At 48.3% G+C, this 19,249-nt stretch overlaps 6 protein-coding genes across 6 annotated transcripts; 1 reads left to right on the top strand and 5 right to left on the bottom strand.

Annotated features, from left to right (window-relative positions):
* Positions 1-292: 292 nt before the first annotated feature.
* Positions 293-5,610, bottom strand: JN550_013412 (uncharacterized protein; the record flags this gene model as incomplete). Its single annotated transcript, XM_049311996.1, has 15 exons — positions 293-923; positions 997-1,080; positions 1,138-1,756; positions 1,818-1,933; positions 1,986-2,057; positions 2,115-2,229; positions 2,301-2,645; positions 2,707-2,869; positions 2,924-3,480; positions 3,638-3,847; positions 3,926-4,159; positions 4,212-4,491; positions 4,544-4,770; positions 4,828-5,359; positions 5,422-5,610. The coding sequence occupies 15 exons, from the start codon at positions 5,608-5,610 to the stop codon at positions 293-295; spliced, it is 4,374 nt and encodes a 1,457-aa protein (XP_049164593.1).
* Positions 5,611-6,833: 1,223 nt separating this feature from the next.
* JN550_013413 (uncharacterized protein) lies at positions 6,834-9,133 on the bottom strand (the record flags this gene model as incomplete). The annotated part of the gene is made up of 8 exons (XM_049311997.1): positions 6,834-7,075; positions 7,131-7,217; positions 7,607-7,855; positions 8,108-8,135; positions 8,193-8,459; positions 8,524-8,645; positions 8,706-8,798; positions 8,866-9,133. The coding sequence occupies 8 exons, from the start codon at positions 9,131-9,133 to the stop codon at positions 6,834-6,836; spliced, it is 1,356 nt and encodes a 451-aa protein (XP_049164594.1).
* Positions 9,134-11,965: 2,832 nt separating this feature from the next.
* Positions 11,966-13,120, bottom strand: JN550_013414 (uncharacterized protein; the record flags this gene model as incomplete). The annotated part of the gene is made up of 5 exons (XM_049311998.1): positions 11,966-12,079; positions 12,152-12,361; positions 12,444-12,601; positions 12,676-12,801; positions 12,868-13,120. The coding sequence occupies 5 exons, from the start codon at positions 13,118-13,120 to the stop codon at positions 11,966-11,968; spliced, it is 861 nt and encodes a 286-aa protein (XP_049164595.1).
* Positions 13,121-14,181: 1,061 nt separating this feature from the next.
* On the top strand, positions 14,182-14,459 carry JN550_013415 (uncharacterized protein; the record flags this gene model as incomplete). Its single annotated transcript, XM_049311999.1, has 2 exons — positions 14,182-14,277; positions 14,328-14,459. 2 exons carry the CDS (start codon positions 14,182-14,184, stop codon positions 14,457-14,459), a joined length of 228 nt encoding a protein of 75 aa, XP_049164596.1.
* Positions 14,460-15,201: 742 nt separating this feature from the next.
* JN550_013416 (uncharacterized protein) lies at positions 15,202-16,377 on the bottom strand (the record flags this gene model as incomplete). The annotated part of the gene is made up of 1 exon (XM_049312000.1): positions 15,202-16,377. The coding sequence occupies one exon, from the start codon at positions 16,375-16,377 to the stop codon at positions 15,202-15,204; it is 1,176 nt and encodes a 391-aa protein (XP_049164597.1).
* A 1,024-nt stretch (positions 16,378-17,401) lies between these two features.
* On the bottom strand, positions 17,402-18,760 carry JN550_013417 (uncharacterized protein; the record flags this gene model as incomplete). Its single annotated transcript, XM_049312001.1, has 5 exons — positions 17,402-17,705; positions 17,813-18,353; positions 18,404-18,440; positions 18,488-18,507; positions 18,568-18,760. 5 exons carry the CDS (start codon positions 18,758-18,760, stop codon positions 17,402-17,404), a joined length of 1,095 nt encoding a protein of 364 aa, XP_049164598.1.
* Between the last annotated feature and the right edge of the window lie 489 nt (positions 18,761-19,249).

The raw sequence follows: 19,249 nt of genomic DNA on the forward strand, positions 1-19,249 counted from the left end.
TCTAACCCTAACCCTAACCCTAACCCTAACCCTAACCCTAACCCTAACCCTAACCCTAACCCTAACCCTAACCCTAACCCTAACCCTTTTTAATTTAATTTTCGTAAATAAAAATATTATATATTATAATATTATTTTTATATTTATTCTCGCTTTTATAATTAAAATTATTTATATTAACTTATTTATTTATATATATTAAAGTATAAATAAAAATTAATTAAGGGTTTAAATATTAACGGTTAATTTAAACGTTAATTATCTTCCCTTTTAATAATTCGGCACTCGGTTATTAAGCGTTTCGACTATCCCACAGTATCCTAAACTTAGACTCCTTTTGGCCTAATAGCACCTTTGGTTCCCCAACCTCCTGGATCCTGCCTGCGTTCATGACAACGACAAGGTCACTATCCACGATAGTCTCTAGCCTATGTGCAACGGTAATGACAGTGCAGTGCTTGAACTCCTCGCGTATAACATGCATTATCCGCTGGTCCGTCTCCCGGTCGGTGTTGCTCGTCGATTCATCCAAAAGTACGATAGAACGCTTGTTGCCGTGGAGTATGGCGCGCGCAAGACAGAACAATTGCAGTTGGCCTTGCGACAGGTCCATGGCGCTGAAGTCTGCATCGAGGCCGCCGCGCTCCTGGATCAAGTCCCACATACCGACTTTTGTCAGGGCCAGTGTCAGGCGCGCGTTCTCGTTGCATCTGCCGGCGGTTTGGCACGAGAGACTCGCCTCAGCAGCCATGAGATTTTGACGCACGCTGCCAGATAACTTGATGGAATCTTGAGGCAGGGTGGCTATGCGGGTTCGTAGCAAGTCCCTGGATACTTTGGAGAGATCTTGACCATCAATATGGACGGAGCCTGATTCTAGCTCGAGGAGAGAGAGGAGCATTAATATGAAGGAACTCTTCCCACTGCAATGCTGATTAGTTCGGATGTGCCCTGCATGTATTATGCTTACCCTCGTCCAGTACTGTGGATGCTTACCTTCCGGTACGACCGCAGATTCCAATCTTCTGTCCAGGTAGCACAGTGAGGGACAAATTATGAAGCACAAGGTTGTCATTAGCCCTATTGGGATGAATTAGTCGCAGTATTCATCTTGGAGGACTTCATATAGTCACAAACCTATAAGCTGCCGAGACACCCTTCAGCTCTATGAGCCCTCGGGAAGGCCAGGCCGCGTCCACGCGCCCGTCTCTGCCAGGCTTGTCCTCTTTTGGCGTATGTTGCAAGAAGGAACGCAATCTAGCAATAGCACCCAGGGAGGTTTCCAGATCAGCCCAATTATTAACGAGCTCGGACAGCTCTGTATTGAGCCCGAGGATATTGATCATGGCAACGCCAATGGCACCTCGTGTTGTTGTGTTGCGGAATTCCACGGCGAAGGCAACCAGGACGATCGCAATAGCAGCCACGAACAGATCGAGGACGACGGCGAGCCAACGCTGGATGCAGAACAAGAGGTAATAAGGTTTCTGCGATTCGTCGAGAAGTCTCAAGTTCTCCTCGAGGAATGGCTGCTTCCAGCCGAAAGCCCTGATAGTAGTCAGGCCATCGATCGCTTCGGCGAACAGGGTAAACAAAGGTGTTTTGGCTTCAAGATCAAGATATCGTATCTGTCGGGATGTGCGCAGGTAGTACCTTGCGAGGAAGTATAGGACAATGACGCTGATAGGTATTACTGCTGCCACGTACTGTGCACCAGCAGCAATCAAGGCAGTACTGAGTAGGACAAACAGGATGTCTTGATGGATAGCATGTCAGCTCTTTCAATCGGATATTTCGCTGGAGGCAGGATAACAGACCGTATAGAGTGTGGTATGCGGCTACGGGCAGTCGATTGTCAAGGAGCGTCATGTCTTGAGCGAACCTGTTTAGGGTCACGCCGCTATCCGTAGTGGTGAAGAACCACAGTGGTGCCCTAAGAATACTTATGAGTCAACGGGGCTTGGAATCGCAGTGAGGCTACTTACTTCATCACCGAGTTGAGGAACAACCAATGAAGGTGCTGAGACGACTTTGGTACAATGACTAGCATAAAGAAACTTCTCAACACATCAGCTCTGGGCACTTGCTTGGGATATAGGGTAACAAGATCTCACCTAACGCTCAGGGCCGATGCCAATACACACGAAAAGGCCAAAGCAAAGTAGGATCCGAAGTAGTAGCCGGAATTGTGGTTCATCCCCTGTTCAGCCCATATTCGAACCCATACGTCTAAAAGTTTGGTTGGGGGTTTAGAAAGTTTTAGAGAACATAGTCGTACATGGGGTTTCATAGACACTTACCAGGTACCTTGGAGAGGCCCGTGTAGAGAACGGCTAGACCTAGCCAGCAAAGTGCAATGGTAGCGCTGACGGACTTAAGATAGAACGCATACAGACTCACGTCTCCTGTCTGCCGTTTGAGATCCAACAATTCAGGATCTTCTCTTGCAGGCTCGGCCTGTGGTACAGATTTCGCTTCGTTCTCGATGCTTTCATCATCTTCACATCTGGCTTGAGAGCTCTGATCTAGAGCTAGATCTCGAACATAGCCATTCTGACTTTGCAATTCGGCGAAACTGCCTTTTTGAGCGATGTGGCCAGGTTTGGCTAAAACGATGATCAAGTCAGAGACAGGCAGGTGGTGGACTGTTTCAAGACAAGTTAATACGTCACATTCCCTGCAACACCATTGGCGTTATCAACTTACCTGAGTGTGTTGCGAGGATGACTGTAACCCCCATTGAGCACAGAAGCCCATCCTTTCCTAGAAGTCTCTTTAGAATTAATGCGGCGGTCGCGTTATCTAAGGCGCTTAACATATCGTCCAGGACGAGAATAGGTTTGCGTGAATATACGGCCCGTGCTAAAGCCTGCTTGAGGTAAGTATCTGCTATATTTATCTTGAGATTAGTGTAAGCACTCACTACGCGATGCTTTTGACCGCCACTCAAGGCAACTCCCCCGCTTCCGACTAGGGTTTGATCACCATTGGGGAGCAGAGCAAGATCCTTCTCAAGCGCACAAGCTCGGACGACGGTGGCAAGCCACGAATCGTCATCAGCGTAGGGGCCAATAATGTTTTTCCGCACCGATACGTTCCGAAGCCACGGGGTTTGGTCACAATACGCAAGTTGATTGCGATCGATCCGAATACAGCCTTCCGACAAAGTCTTTTCTCCAAGTATGACTTTGAGTAAGGTTGTTTTGCCCGAGCCAACTGCACCAATGATCATCGTACAAGACGACCGATGAATAGATAGGTCAAGCTTGTGCAGAATGGGTGAGTCTGCATCGGAAGGCGTGAATGTTCCATCTTTGACAATAACCGCAATTGGATTCGATGTCCCAAGAAACTCCTGCGGCTTCAGCCCGATCAGTTCAACAGGGGTATCCAACGGGAGACAGGTCGCGTTTCCGGGGCCCGTGCTGTACTGCAAAGATGATAGATGAGAGCCAGAATCATCAACGTCCTCTTCCAATACTGCACCATCGGGAGTCAGTTATTTTCTTTCTGGGACCAATTGTAGGAATCTTCAGCTCATGAAACACTTGTTTCTATGTCGAACTCCTGTGACACTTGTCTCTTAAACCATAAAGTTAAGGCAAGGGGGAGGAAGATGTCTCGCAATTATGCTTACGGTATTCTTGGATGCGATCGAAGCAGCCAACGGAGGCCATTATATTGGGAAGACAAGAGATGAGCTGTGAGATGGGCGAAGAAACCAATGAGATGATGGCTAGGGCAGCAAAAACTTCGGCTACGGTGAACTCCTCTTCCTCGGTGCGTTTCGTCCAGAAAACTGCGCCTGCGATCACAATAACGGGTGTCATCTGATCCGCGAGTCGTCCTAGTGAAAAATTAGCTTCTTTATATTCTGGTGCATGCTTTTGTTCAAGTCATGATCCGACATTGGATACTCCCTCACCTGTTGTAAGAATGCGTATAAGTGCCAGCCGAAACTTCCTCGACACATCTAATTCATGAACGCGGAGATTTTGGATGGACCTTGAGATATAATGGGTTAAACCCATCATCTTTAGCGACTTGATCTGTGCGAGCATCGCCGATGAAGCAGAAACCCGTTCCTTAATTGCTTTGCCCCAAATCATTCTCGCGGGGCGCATTGCTTTCATCAGTCTGGACGTTATCAACCAAGCGGCTTCGATGTGTCAGTCCCATATGGCTCATAATATTCTGAGTATAGTACTTACTAGTAGCGGGAATGACCACGAAGAAGCATGCAGCTCCGACCTGTATCTCAAGCAAGTAAAGGGCAATTCCAAGCTCAACCATGGCCGCCCAGACTTCATGAACGATTCCAATTCCAGGTTCAATTCCTTCAATATCAGCACTCATAAGGCTAATGGCGTCGCCTTCCCGCGCTTTCGCTGCATCGACTCTCAAAGTCTTCTCAAATATCAAGGCAACAAGGCCGCCACGAATCATTGTCGTGAGCTGGAAGTTGAGATGCTGATAGTAAGCACGCATGACCTAGTATTGCGTGAGTAGTTTGTATGAACAGCCCAGTAAATGAGTATCTTACGGCCATTCCAACGTATACCAGCGCTGTAGCGCCAATCAGCCCTCCAGCTACCCCCCTCGTCTCATCTGTAGATGATTCGCTGACAAATTCAACAACTCTCTTAATAAGAAATGGCTGGGCAAACCGTAACCCCGAAAGACATAATCGAGGCAGCACAACCAATGCACACGTCGACCTGAAAGTGTAGAAAGTGGCAATGGTAAGACAATGCTTTTGTCGCTTGCTGCCTGTAGCATCGATATATTAGCAACGTACACATAATCAACTAAGATTGAGAGCTTTACATTCTTGCCATGCCCGATTCAGACTTTCTTGAAGCGGCCGTGATGCGAACTTGGCGTGGATGATGGACAGGTTTCCCAGAGACAGCAATCCTCCGAACCCCTGGCGGAAAAGACCGTTCAGCCACCAAAATACGGTTCGGTTTAGTGGACCACTTGCTTTCTCGAGAGACGTAATGTTTTTGAGTATGGGCGGTAACAATGATCTCTTAGGAATCTCTTCCAAGAACAGTAAGACGAGTCTGCACAATAGGCTGGCCGCGAAGACCCCAGCTAGAGGCTGGACTTCGGCTCGTCGGAACAGGGTCCGGGCCTGAGCGATATCGAGTAGGGTTGTTAGAAACAAATAACCCGAGAGAATCTTCGAGGGACCAACTGAGCGTCTGTGCTCGACATAGATTAGGGCGCTAATGACGCCGGATGCGATCAAGCACAACGTGGCGGCGGGAATGGATGTACGTGTTGGTAGGCTGCTTGATAGAGACCATAGGACTAGGGCAGCAAGCTGCAAGCACATCAGAAGACCTGCGATGCCCTGGAGAGCCCCGTCAGTATTGATGTGACCAGGGCGTGCACTCGAGCCGAGTCTGAACATACCAACTTTGCTCCCAGAAGCGTTCCAGTCGGAACTTGAACTTGTCTGCGACATAACCATCCAATGCGCACCGCAGCGACACAAATTAGCAACACGGAGGGGAGGATGGACAATATGCTTTGTTCAAACAGCAAAGTGAAGTCGAATTCGCCCTCGAGGCGAGGCCCAAAGGTGTCGTCGCTCGCGTTCATTCTGAACAGAACCTCTCACAGGGGGCAATCACGTAAAGCTGGCAAATTGAGTACAGGCTCTAAGAAGTATGGGATTTTGAGCATCACATGAGAGTGAAACTGTGGTCTAAAAGCTCCCCCAACGGCAACGTATCTGCTGCGACGCGTGAAGTTAGAGAGAGGACGCATGGGTCGGGTAAGGGGTGCAGCCCCGGATGAGGTGATCTAACAAGCAATATGAACCTTGTTCTTATCGACTGGGCATGTTACATGATTGGTGCAGTTCCTGGCACCTGGCTGCAGGTATGGCAGGTCGTTGTGGTCTGCCAAGATCTCAGCTGTCATTGATACCCCAAGGCAAGCCGCCAAGACTTGGAAGAGATCGTTCCGAGATTACGCGCCCTGAAATCGGATCAATGGGTGCTCTTTGCCAGGGTCCGATCAATTGAGGACCAGAGGCCTCAGAGCCGAATCAATTCAGCTGCAGATTCAATGTACACTCAATTCTACGGGGAGCGATGGAGTCGCGATCGCCAACGGTAGCGCCCGCGAGAATCCATAGATTAAGGGCTATCACGTGACTACGTCCTCCTGGGTAATGAAATTACCAAAACCCGAAAACTTAAGTACTTCAGCTCTGAGGTACATCATGGATCTTTATTTGGTACCCTTCTTTTTTTTTTTTTTTTTTTTTTTTTTTTGGCTCTAACGACAGTGCCTGTTGCCTCCCCGAGATGATGGTGACTGCGCTCGATTCTTCGCTATTGACATCAGGTGTGAAACTCACATCCCCACACTTGGGCAGGCTGCTCACGACCTAGCTAAGCTATCCGCGGCAAAATCAAAGGTCAGGGGCTCTTGACCTCACGGGGAAGATTTTGCCCCATGTACTTGTCCAAAGGCTCCTATAAACCCAATCAGCTTCACCACTGTAGCGGCGCTACGGTCGCGTGATTCGTGAGTATTAGAAACATTTCCTCACCCTCTTCACGCACTTCCTAGGAATAGCGTATCCATTGATTCCTCTCGGGTTTGTGGTTGGATACTCCAGCCTCATGTCCATCGTGCAAATAATATGCTGTCGCAGGTAGTCAAAGCAGTGTCTTATGTGATGAATTCCCCGATCTGCCTCTGTTTCGTCTTCGTCGCCATGCGGGCTGCGTATTTCGAGTGTGGTGTTGTGGACAGTAGCTTCGTACATCGCGTGAATATATTCCTTTGCAACAACTATATTAGCTCTAGAATTACGTGATCCAGGGGATATCTGCTCCTTCACAAACCAGGCAGTGGTATTGGTGAGTCCAAGCGGTGCCGTACAGATTGGCCTTTCCATTGACCACAACACCAGGAGGAAGTGCATATGCTCCCGCATTCTCAATAAACGTGTAACCTTCACCTGGCGGATAGTCTGCTTTCGTGTCCCATACTTCTGGTACTGAGCCGTCTCTGCTATACTCTTCGGAAAACGACCGAATTTCATAGTCCACTACGAAGATCAGCTAGTCAAGGCCTGAAGCTTCCCGGATGAGGGCAATACGAACCGGAGGGAAACGGACTGGGGAAAGGCGGTCCGGAGATTTTTGATCTTAGTAGTAAGTAAATCAAGAGAATGGCACCAGCGTTTAGTCCTATAAAAATGCGATGAGTCCATGATGTTGTAATGAAACTTTTGGTTTCCGAGTGTCAGACTGAGGCAAAAACAATTCTGCTTCGACAGTACTCGCATCGTTGGTCGTGTCCTCCACTTCGAAACAGTGCTTCATGATGTTCATGGTATCAGTATTGTGACTCAGACTTGTTGTATAACTGGTGGGTCGACCCAGCTCTTTGATGCCCCGAGTATTTCGCAAAGAGCGAGTTGCATCGCAGGTAGTTACCACCGACCACATTGTACCCCCTTCCCACAGATTATATTGTTAAGCCAAGAAGTGATTTGGCGCCCAGACAACTCTATTCCTCTTTCATACTCGCCAAGAAAGTTCAGCCAACGGGACCCATACATATCGTACGATAAAACTGCATATGTAATGCGACGTCGAAGTGAGCCTAGAATTCTCGGCCTTCACATTATCACTATCTGTACTAAGCACCTGCCTGTGATAGCATTGCGTCCAATAGATCTGGCCGTCGCCAATGCAAACATCCTTGAAGATCGAGCGGCACAGCAGGACGGTGCGCAGCATGCGTGTACCTTTCCAGAGTCGCACTAGCTGAACTCCCCAAGCGGGGTGATGTCTGACGGTATATGCTGGTATCAAGCGTAAGGCTACATCAAGAATTCAGTGATTGCGCATGGTCCAGGCTCTTGCGTCGGGGGTCCTCTAGGGTATACTCCTACAAGATGAGGTTTGCGGTTCTACGGGATAACCTTGCCAACTTGATTCCAGCACAGAGAGAAACATGCAAAACAATTACGAGTAAAACAAGTGTTTAATTACGTTCGGGTATACGGTTTGTCTGTCAATCGGCTCTAGCCAATCGCATTCTGAGAGCGCAGCCCCGTCATAGTCATTCTTACAGCTGCTTCCGGCACCTATTTCCAACACCTATCCAAGAATGCCTGTCAAATTATGTTTCGCTTTGTGCTCCAAAGTCCATCCTACCAAAGCATCCCAATCTTTACACTGATGCTCGACACCCCATCCATCCGTGTCAGTACGTTTCTCCCCGAGTGGTGGCTCCCTCGAGTGTTCGAGTGTCATATCTCCAGAGCACATTAGAGATTGCCTGATATAGTCGAAACAGTGATTCACATGATCAGGAAAGGGCGTCGGATCATGATTATCCTTGTCAGTACCGTGGTAAAAATGGCGAGGGGTAGTATGGTTGGCAATCGCTACCATCTGATAGAAAAGGATACGGATCATGCCCTGTGATTATCCAGACTTAGTCACAGTACACAGCTGCATCAAGAAAGCCTTGGAATAGGCTTACCAAGCAGTGAAGTTGATGGTACACAGTCACTGAATAGCGATCTATTCCCTCGTCAGTTTGAATCCCAGGTGCAAGACCATATCGTTCGGCAGCTTCGGGAACGAGGACATAGCCATGACCGTCTGCTGATAGTTCAGCGACACAACTTGAGGGAAAAGAAGAACGAAACAGTAATCGCTCACCGGGGATCAAGTTGTCCCAGGCCGCATTGCTATCTTTCGAGGGGGGTGCTGCGAACAACTCCTGAAGGTCAAATGTGACGCTATGGGTCTCGACTACATATACTTTAGTGGGGATGTTATTCGGAACATTAAGTCAAGTCGGTATTGAAATGGTGCTCACAACTAGGAACAAATGGCTCCTTCCTCCCTGTTCTGGTATCCAGTGGAAGTTTGGACCCCAACACAACGGCCGGAATAACAATCGTCAGCATGAGACAGACGATGACCCAGATCCTCAGTCGTTTCTGTTTCACCAATGGTGATATGTCTGACTCTTTGCTGGTCTGGGTGAGTTGATCATCGGCATAATTAGATCCTATAGGGTAATAGGCAGGTTTCGACCACGAGAATGAGCAAGAAGCTGCTGACCAAGGGAATTTTCCGACCATGTTGACAGACTGGGAAGCTGTGGCTTGCAGATGACTGACGTGGGAGAGCAGTGGGATTATTTGAAGTTGCAAGTGAAATCTGGGCGATCTATCTTTCAGACGTGGGAATGACGAAGACCCTGAAAAGAAACTTGGGTCGCAAAGACATGCGTTCAGTTATATGATGTCTCGTAAAGACAAGGGCCTGGCCATGATCGAAATGCTCGGCTTCTGGCATTGCGTTTTAGGCACCACGGGCTGATTGAAGTTGTACGGGATCGTGAGCCGCAGGTTGCCAAGATATGGACGGCCCGACTGGTCCAATCGCTTTCAGACTCCTGGCACATGGGATATGGGGTACTTAGTCAGGGCCGCTATCGGTTGCATGCCGACTAAAACTCTAATGGCCGGATGCGTCTCCCAGTATGGGCCAACACCGGAGCCTTCTTGTTTGGATGTTCCTCCGGGAGAAAGATGCATGCGTTGTCCTTTGCCATATCATCGACCCATGATTGCGTTTTGTCGTTACCAGTCGTTCGAGATGCTTACAAAAATCCAACGCCACCACCATGCAGGGTGTCAGTCCCCTCACGGAATCCTTTTGGCGCATGCCATTGAGTCATATATGCCTGGTCACCAAATGTCAACCCTACCATGGCATCCAACCAGGGGACGTGCTCGCGGCCAAGAAAATGGCTTCGGAGCCGTGGCAGATTGAGTTAGGCCATGGAAACGATCTGGCAACTGACTATGATGGATCCGCATTCAATCCAACAGAACACATACATTATATCATGTAATGAAAATTGAATTGTCGGCGTAACTTAACCTACTCCCTAACGGTGACAGAACAGCACGCCCACCATATCAAGAATAATGATGTGAACAGCGCATGAGACCTCAGTCTGATCCTGTTTGCAATCTTTCTACCGTTTTACGTTTGAATTCAAATCAACCTCTATTACCACTGCCTCTTTATTCTTCATGACAGCTTTAGATATGGTCGACATGGACGAAGAAAAGAACACTCTTCTTGGATATTCTTCGTCTGAAAACATGATATGGACTAGTGTGCAGAGATGTCGATCTCTTAGCCATAGCCAATCCCGAGGGTGTCACATTGGTTTATTGTATCTGACGAACGTGATGTCCATGATTTGTATCGTGGTATTGTTTATAAGCAAAGACCACTGTCGCGATCCGAGTCTACAGACGTATTGTGAGCATTGTTATTCCATTCATTGTCAGCCAACAATTGACCAGGAACTCCACTAACGATTTGTAAGCCCCAGCAATTGCCGCTGTCGAGTACGAAGAAGTAGTTTTCAACGATTTGCCAGGAGAATGGTCTCCATACTTTGGAAAGCCAACGGATGAGAAAGATCGACTCTGGGATGAGCTTTACTCGGGTAATGCCTAATACCCGTCAACTTTTGATGTCCCTAATAAAGTGCAGGTACTGGCTATCTATTATTCACACCAGAGGAAACAAAGAAAATGCCGAATCAAACAGTGGCAGTCCCAGGTCCTGATGGCGATAGTGGGATTTATAACCTTGAAGTGTTCCACCAGCTTCACTGCCTGGTATGCTCCCATGATTTTTCTGGAGATACATTCTCAACCTCACTGACGACTGGCAAGAATGCTATGAGGAAGACATTATTCTCAGAACGCTTCCCTGAGTATGCCCTCTACCATACAAATGGTACTCGAGACGAGTTTTGGGAAGTCCACCGCAGTACGTCCCAACCGCCTTTGTTCAAGTACTTAGGAACAGACCCAGAGTTCTGACTAGCATACAGGCCACTGCATCGAGCGCCTGCGTCAAAACGTTCAATGTGCAGGAAATATAGGCGCGAACTACTACTATTGGAATGGAGACATTGATGACAGTAGGTGGATGATGAATATGCAGTCTACGCAGACATGCCGCAAGTTTGAGAACTTACAGAAATGGGCCAGGTCGAGAGACTACAAAGAGTGGAATGAAAGAGAGAGAAGCCACTTGACTAACAGTGGCAACTTCTAAGCCCATGATCCCAGGGCAGGCATACCCCGTGAACTTGATATGTCGTAGGTCGATGAACATTGTAGTATGGGATGGTTCAATTGTATGGTTAATTTAGAGCAACATTTCCTAAGAGTTACATTATGGCTTTCTTCTAGTATCTCCATACGTGCATAATATGTGGCACTAACGGTGGCAAAACTTTTTTTCACATAGTGTTGGCTACACTGCCTCTACTTGGAGCTGGTTGATTCCTTTGCTTGGGGTCTCGTGATCAGCCGCAAATGGTGAATTGCCGCCTATGTTCGGGCCGCTCGGCTCCTGTGTCGATCCGGAAGAGGCCAGCTGTTCCGGCGGAAATGCTCCATTATGGCAAGCGAGAACTTTAAGATTGATGATAGCCTGGTGTTGTTGTAACAGACCATGCATGGTAGCTGAAAAATCGTCTTGGCTTTTGAATGCATTGCAGGGGGTCGGGCCAATAAATTGTGGCACAGATGCAGCCAAGTCAAAATCGTGAAGGCCTAGATCCCTACGCGCGTAAGAACAAGTGTACATCAAATGTACTCACAGAGTAGTTGCAGTACATGCCAAAAATCTGTGCAGGGATGGCTGAACTTATAATGAAAAATCCTCACGGGCTGACAGTGTCAAGGCCAGAACTACCAATCGGGACGCGACCTGACCAAATCCTTGCGTTTCAACTCATACGCAGGTGGCAACTGATCCTGATTATGCGAAACTCACTGATAGGTCAAATTAGGACGACGCTAGTAGTCAAGGATATAGACGTTGTATATTCAAGGCAACGGCACTCCACACCTGCGCCAATTGGTGCTGCCGAATTAAGGGAAAGTTGGCAGCTCATGCGCCACGGATGTCTTGGTCACGGGTCTGACAATCGGGGCAGCATGTCTCTCAGCTGTTTCCAAGATCGCCACAGGATCACGACATCGGTGCTTTTCATTGATCAGTGATCAGTGATCCGTCCTCTGGGCAAGAGCATATGAAACCAGGATTTGACTACTCACAAGGGTGCTGAAATCGGGATATGGTGCCGGCCCAACATTCTTTACCCAATGGAACATCACGAGCCCCATATCACCATTACACATAAGTACTTGCCGCAATATATCAATGCAATGGTCTGTATGTCTCCGTAGCGAGTCGGCGCGGTCAAATGTCCACGCATGGTCCCGGGTGCTATAGTAGTCCACATATGTCCATTTTCGAAGCAAGTTCTGCGGGGGGAAATGAACTTGCGTCAACAAGTTTCTTCGATGGAGAGCCAGAGACATGCTTAGAGCTGTATAACTAACTTACCAGGCAGTGGAGCTGATGAAACATCTCCAGCGTAGCCATGGCCCCACCGCCATTCTCTGCACCCAGATCGGCTACGGTTGCCGGGAAGTTGGCGTTGCCCGAATCTTTCATTTCTTGGTCGGTGGCGGTAAGTACAACTGAAGTACCATCAATCCATTCTGCAGACGATAGTTAGTAGATTTGACGTGACATGATATGATATGATATGATATGCAAGTCTATCGGCACGTACTGCTTTGAGTGAAACGATCCCACGCCGCGTCAATCTCGGCGCGTGGTGCACCCTTGAAGATGTTGGTGATGTTGATGGAACCTTCGTAGCGATGCCAGTGCCGACGGGCAAGTTTTCTCGAGGGGCCTATTGTTAAGCAGCATGGTTAGCTGTGGAGGCTCAGACCGCCCGGAATGTGAAGGGAATTCCTACGCCATGCAAGATCGGAGTCTTTATAGTGGCAGGCGCCGATGGAATTCTTGGCTAAGATGTGTCCTGTTAGAAAGGCAGTGGCCAGGGTTGCAAGCCAGAGAAGCGATAAAAACAGTGACCTCCACATAGGTTTCTTGGCAAAAAGAACTTGTTCCCCAGTTCCATCGGATTGTCTGATGACAGTCGATAGTGAGTCGCCCTGACAGACTTCCTGGTACCTCGCAGAGGACCTAGTATCAATGGAGGAGAGCATGGTATAAAGTCGGCGTGGTTCAAGCAATAGAGAACGATATGAGCCAAGAATAGAGGAGAATAACAGGGTACAGAAGCCTCATATCTGAGCAATGTGAAACAGAGGAGAATTAAAGGGCCGCGCATGTGCAAAAGAAATACCTACTAGTGGCTGATTGAATCGAGATCAACACGTGTTAGGCTAGATTGTGGCACGGTCAATGGCATTGGAATGAGTCATATTCCGGTGCGAGTTGATTACTACAAGTAGAAGATCCGGTGCAAGTTGATTGCTACAAGTAGGAAATCCGAGGTTCCACTCATGTTATATTAAGCAAAGCGCGGTGATGGACTACATAGGTCTTGCCAAGTATACTGAGAACGAAAATGGCGCCAGGGTAACATGTAGTATACAAGGATATACGCACGATCTACATGCGAGCCACCAGGAGCCAACAGCTTCTACTCTGCCCCTGTCCACGTTTGATCCACGTTGGGCATATATCAGCCGGGGTTCTTTGCAATTATCTCGGTAGAATCGCGTCGGCATACAGGTTCCATCTATCGTGACCAGTTGCATGCACACGGCTATCATCCATGTGACGAGTTTACCAATCTGCATATGCAATGCAATGCTGACCAACACCGATTTAGGAAGCTCTACCTTCCATGAATTGCGTCTTCGCCTTATTCTCATATGACCGTTGATCTGTACTGAGCCGCGCTCATACCTTGGTAGATTTGCCGTTCAAACCGGGCCAATCCTATGCTTAGGGACCCTGCCTGTTCATGAACGTTTCCCTTTGTATGCCCGGAATGAAGGAACTGGAGTGAAAGGCGTAAGACCTTCGAAACGAGGAATATGCTCCCTTCCGGTTTGTGCACCGCGATTCTAAGCGAGCACGGATCTTACTACGTTAGCTAAGTCCATTTCTCCACGCGGTGGAATTTGACCCCTGGTTGTAGTATAAAGGCTCAATGTCGCGCCACTTGGATCAGCCCTTAAAACAAGTGAGACTCGACGTCTGCATAGGTCTGACCAATATACGTTATATCTGAAAACCAACAAGCCTATCTTTCAACATGGCTTCCCTCTCTCAACTCTTGGTTTTGCTCGCAGCCATTCAGCCCATCTTGGCTGCGCCTGTCGTCCAAGCTGTCGGCAGTGTCCAGGCACGAGTATGAGAACTGATCTCCGTCTTTGAGAGTGAAAGCTAAGTATCTTGCAGGGCCTGTCACCCGACAACGACGTCGATGCCGCGGAGCTGCGCTCATACTGGCCTCGCAATGCGGCTCCTGAAAACGATGTCGATGCCGCCGAGCTACGATCCTACTGGCCGCGTGAGGTATCCACGGAATAAAGCTACACCACGCCCAACTCATATTTTGATGCGCCGCAGCAAGCGACACTATGCTCTTATATTCGGTCGTTATTATTCAACTCCTTCGCTCATTTCTTAATTGCTTAATGCCCTCATTTAGCCGGAGGTGATTATGGGAACTGAGACCTGCGTTCGGCCGGTCGGCGGTTTTAAATTAAGATATCGTAATAAATAACAATTAGTTTATTTATGAAAACCTACTTGTTTATGAAAGTTAATCAAGCGCAGTATCCGGACCGACATATGTAGCCGCCAATAATGGACAGAAGGAATCTTGTGTTTTGATATCTACTCGTTAAGTGTAATTAGGACATTTCGTAAGTTATCAAAACAACAGCTTATGAAAATCGGACCAGTATCGTTTGTGACACACGAAGATGCAGTTCCAAACTGAATCGCTCACTAATAAGACGATAAGATTGAGCAGACAGCTGGAAATCTCGACAGAGACCCCGTGTATATCACAGCGCAAGAGTGCCCTCGTTGCTTTACTGGCTGCAGAAATGGGTGCACGCGTAGACGTCTATATAAGCTGAGAGCGCTGAATGCTTATGCAAAGTTGATGCATGCACAAAAACAAGGGTGTAGGTCCAAACTTGCAATTTTAAAATGCAACAGGTAGCTTACAATTTGAACTAAAATATTCAAGAAGGTAGTGAATTTATATGGGGTAGTTTTGTGGTTAGAATAAAAAGCCGGCACCACCTTCCTAAAGTCCGCCTTACGCTGGAACCAAAACACATTGAGAGTAGTAATCGTTCACCTTATTACAGGCCACCTTCTGCTGCGCACATGCCGTTGAGCCTTGGTAGTTCTGACCCCCACACTGGCCATACAAGGGCACAAGGTCTGGGTTTGCCATTGCAGCAGTACTTGTGCTGCCTGCAACGGTTGTTGTTCTAGAAGTGAACAGTGCAGCACTAGACGTGGCAGCACTAGACGACGCTTGAGTCCCTTTGGTGTTCGATGTTGGACTATCACTCGCAGAAGACATTGACGGTGTGGATGAGCCTACACCGGATCTCGTTGGACCAGCTTGTGAGCTAGCCGCCAATGTCGATGTGGCCGAAGTGTACCCTACAGTCGCGCTTCCACTCGCAGTTATGACTGAGCTCGATTGGGAAGCACTCGAACTTGCACCCGGGATAAGAGCAGGGCCTGGTACCGTGTACGACGGCTGGGGTGTAGTGTATAAGTTGTATAGGATGCCAGGATCTGTGGTCTTGTATAACTGCGTACCCAGGACGCCCGATGGCGCATCCGTACCGGAACCCACAACTTCGAGGTTGAAGCACTGGGGGTAGGCTTGTGCTCCATTAACCTGATTCGCGCCATGTAGTGCAATGATCTCGTGACGCAAGACATAGTTGCCTGGGTATATATTCGGCGGGATTCGAACAAGCCATGTCAAGCCATTCGACATCATGACATCGTCAGCCCAGTATCCGGGGCTGGTTGTGGCACCAGCATCTGCCTTCCCGGCGCCGTCTATCTTGAAGAACTTCAGACTGGTCTTCTCCACGTTTTCACACGGACCATTACAGGGCGCAAGATAGTCTATGATTGGACCATGGTGTGAGTCTGGCCAGGTATTCCAAGTGATGGCGATCGAGTCGCCAGCTGCCACTCGAACATGGCCCCCAGCAGGCCTTGCGCTTCTGTGGCAAATTATATCTGCTGATCCGAAGGCCGCAGGTTCCACGTATCCAAGATCGGTCTGGGATGTCGTCCAGCCGACCACAACAGGCGGGTTTGACTGGTAGGGGAACGTGGTTGGGTCGTAGCCCTGGTAAGACACGCCGTTAATGACTATGTTCTTCACGTAGCCGTGGGCTTTGACAATTGGGATGAAGGCTACTAGGCCAGCTAGCTTTGTATATGCTTGGTGAGAGCGCATCTTGTCGGTTTAATGAAGGAACAAACTTTAGTATATCTCGTAACTAGTCAGTGACTTTGATTGAAGAACTGAGGTAAGATATCCTTGTCGCAAAGGACGCTTCCCCTATATATTTGTCCAACGCGACTTACGGAATTTTAAAGCGGACAGCGCTCTCAGACGCTATTTTCCATCCCTCATGGTACTTCCTTGGCATCGAGGCAGCTGTTCAAGGGAATTCATCGTGAATGCAAGGTAAGTGGCCCTGTGTCAGCCATAATCCTTACTGAATCGGCGAGGCGTTCGTATGTTTCAATTATTCCATGGCTAGACTGTACCACGTGGCGCATTATTCAAAGAGTCACGCCACACTAAGACACCAGCGATGAACCGGCTTGACCGGCTAGACCGAAGTTCACGTAAAGTCTCAGTTAGTCTCCTTGCCAGCCTTTCTTGGCCTAGGTATTAACTGATCCAGCCCTCATAACGTGAGACACGCTTAGATGCCACCAAGAGACGGCACCGGCACTACTTTCCTCTTGTATCCAATATATGATTGCATTCGCCCATACTACCGCGAGTCCCTTCTTTGGAAAGACCGATCACTCCTTAACATACAATATTTTAGCTCGATACAATGAGAACTACATGTATAGGTGATACCTGTCAGTTCTCTCCTTTGTCTTTTCAGACAGAATCCGTATCATCGACTGCCCAGACTCTAGATGTTGCCACATCAAGAACCCTTCGGAGACTCCGCCCTGTAATGGCGCGTACTTATTCGTAGCGAATATTTCCTGGCGTCAACATAGGCGGTTCAGCGCTTGAAATCTCTCCAATCCTCGGTCACACAGCACGTCGATAATTGCGGCCTCAACCACCTCCGCACAGGTCCCACTTGTGATGCAATGAGCAGTACTGCGTCGCAAGGTTTCTATCAGCTAAGTTGACATGGCTTTGTTCTTACTCAGCCATCTTATTCACGCACTTTCAACATAGATAGGTAGGAAAGGATAATATCATATTCAATATCTCGAGAAGTCGGTTATGCAGACTTTGTCGACCAGCTATCCTTGGGGTCTGCTTGGGCGTTTGCCACAAGTTGGCTATCATCACTGTGCAGTTCAAAAGCGTTATCCCCGACCTCTTTCTCCACCCTTGGCGTACTCTCCAGATGGAAGTCATGTTTGACGTAGATTCGAGTTCCTGCGGCCGTCTCGTTCGCTCTGGATGGTCCGTAATTTCGCGTGTGGGTTGCTGAGTACATATATCGCTGCTTGCGTCGGATAATCAGAGCGTTTACAGCGGGCAGACAGGCACAAATGATACCAATGCCAGCTTCGGCATTCCTAGGATGCGCAGTATATCATCAGCATTAGCTCTTTGTTGGCACCTGTATCTTTGCAACACCCCTCCAACGTTTCTGAGGCCTTATGACTGGTGAATTCTTACATACCCTGATAAGACAACTTTTACAAAAACGATTGTCTGGTTCGATGACTTTCCCTCGGCTATGATAACACCCAGTCGATAAATACTGAAGGCGGTGGCCAGCCCTCCTGCACAGAGAACGCCGATCACGCGTAGTTTCTTTTTATTCGGCATGTTCAGTGACCAGGTGAGTGGTGTGGGCAGCAGCAGAATGGCAAGGTCGCTGATGACGCTCAGAATTGAATCGGCAGTGATAATGGCAGACTGGTCGAGACACTTTCCGTATTCGCTGTGCCAGTAGGCTGAGATCGGCGAGCAGATGCGAATCTTGATAACGAGGCCAGCTACATAGTATGCCACCAGCATGCCCATGAAAACGTAGATCCCCTGTATCGTCTTCTTGTATACTGATCCAAACACTCGAGCGATAAGCAGTAGCAGGGCGAGTTTGCAGAAGAGTGCCATCGGCGCGTAGTGTATCGTGACTGCATAGGCTGACTTTAAAAATGGTTCCAGTTCACCCTTGCGGACTTCCCATTGATTCAAGCCACCCCCATGGACGCTCACTAAACCATGTGTGTTAGTATGCCGTCCCTCACTGGGACTTATAACCTACGAAAGATGCCACATATGCAATACCCTATCATCATAAGCTATGACGAGATTAATATACGACTGAAAGATGGCCATAGATCCTCACATAAGCGATCAACGTAGCGTCTAGAAGATAATAGCATTAGTCATTGTATTTAATACCAATATTGTGAAAAGGCCACTTACAGTCTTCAAAGCCGAAACTGCCTCCCAGGACCTTCAACTTCGCATAGGACCTAAGAGCGACAAAGATAGACACGAATGCAAGCGTGAGGCCTTGGGTGACAAAGTTGACGGTTCGTAGAACATCCTGAGGGCTGTCCAAATTCACTGACATCCCTTCAGGCGGCGCTGCTGCGCCTGGGTAGATAGTATCCATTGCAAATTTGACAGGTGCCTGGTCTTAGGTACAGACCGAGATACAGTGTATAGCGATGCTTTCGCCGAAGACGGGGAAACTTGACAGCAGTTTGAATGCTTGTCGATTGGGAGGCCGCTCTTATGTCCGCTCTGATGGACCTGGAGCGGATGTCAACTCCCGCAAATCACATTGGGCAAACCTTTGCTTCTGGCATCATTAGACAACAAGGGTGACCCTTTCCGCTATGAGTTCTGGCATTTAGACTAGATTGTCGCAACAGATCTACTGTGCTCCCCCCTTAGATTCATGGGAACTGCGCCAGGCCAACTTAGTATGCCCGGCGTGTCGGGTCAATTAGCATGGGGCTGTGCTCATAGTAAAAGGAGACGTCATGATTGGAAATGATTAACGGTAAACACGAAGAAGCCTCCAGGTCAACGTCGGGAACATCACACTTCCAGAAGCTGATCGCCAATGTTGTGGAGATATGATAAGACTAGACATGGG

Source organism: Neoarthrinium moseri (genome assembly GCF_022829205.1).
Source record: "Neoarthrinium moseri strain CBS 164.80 chromosome Unknown scaffold115_Wmoseri_CBS_16480, whole genome shotgun sequence".
Taxonomy (NCBI): Eukaryota; Fungi; Ascomycota; class Sordariomycetes; order Amphisphaeriales; family Apiosporaceae; genus Neoarthrinium; species Neoarthrinium moseri.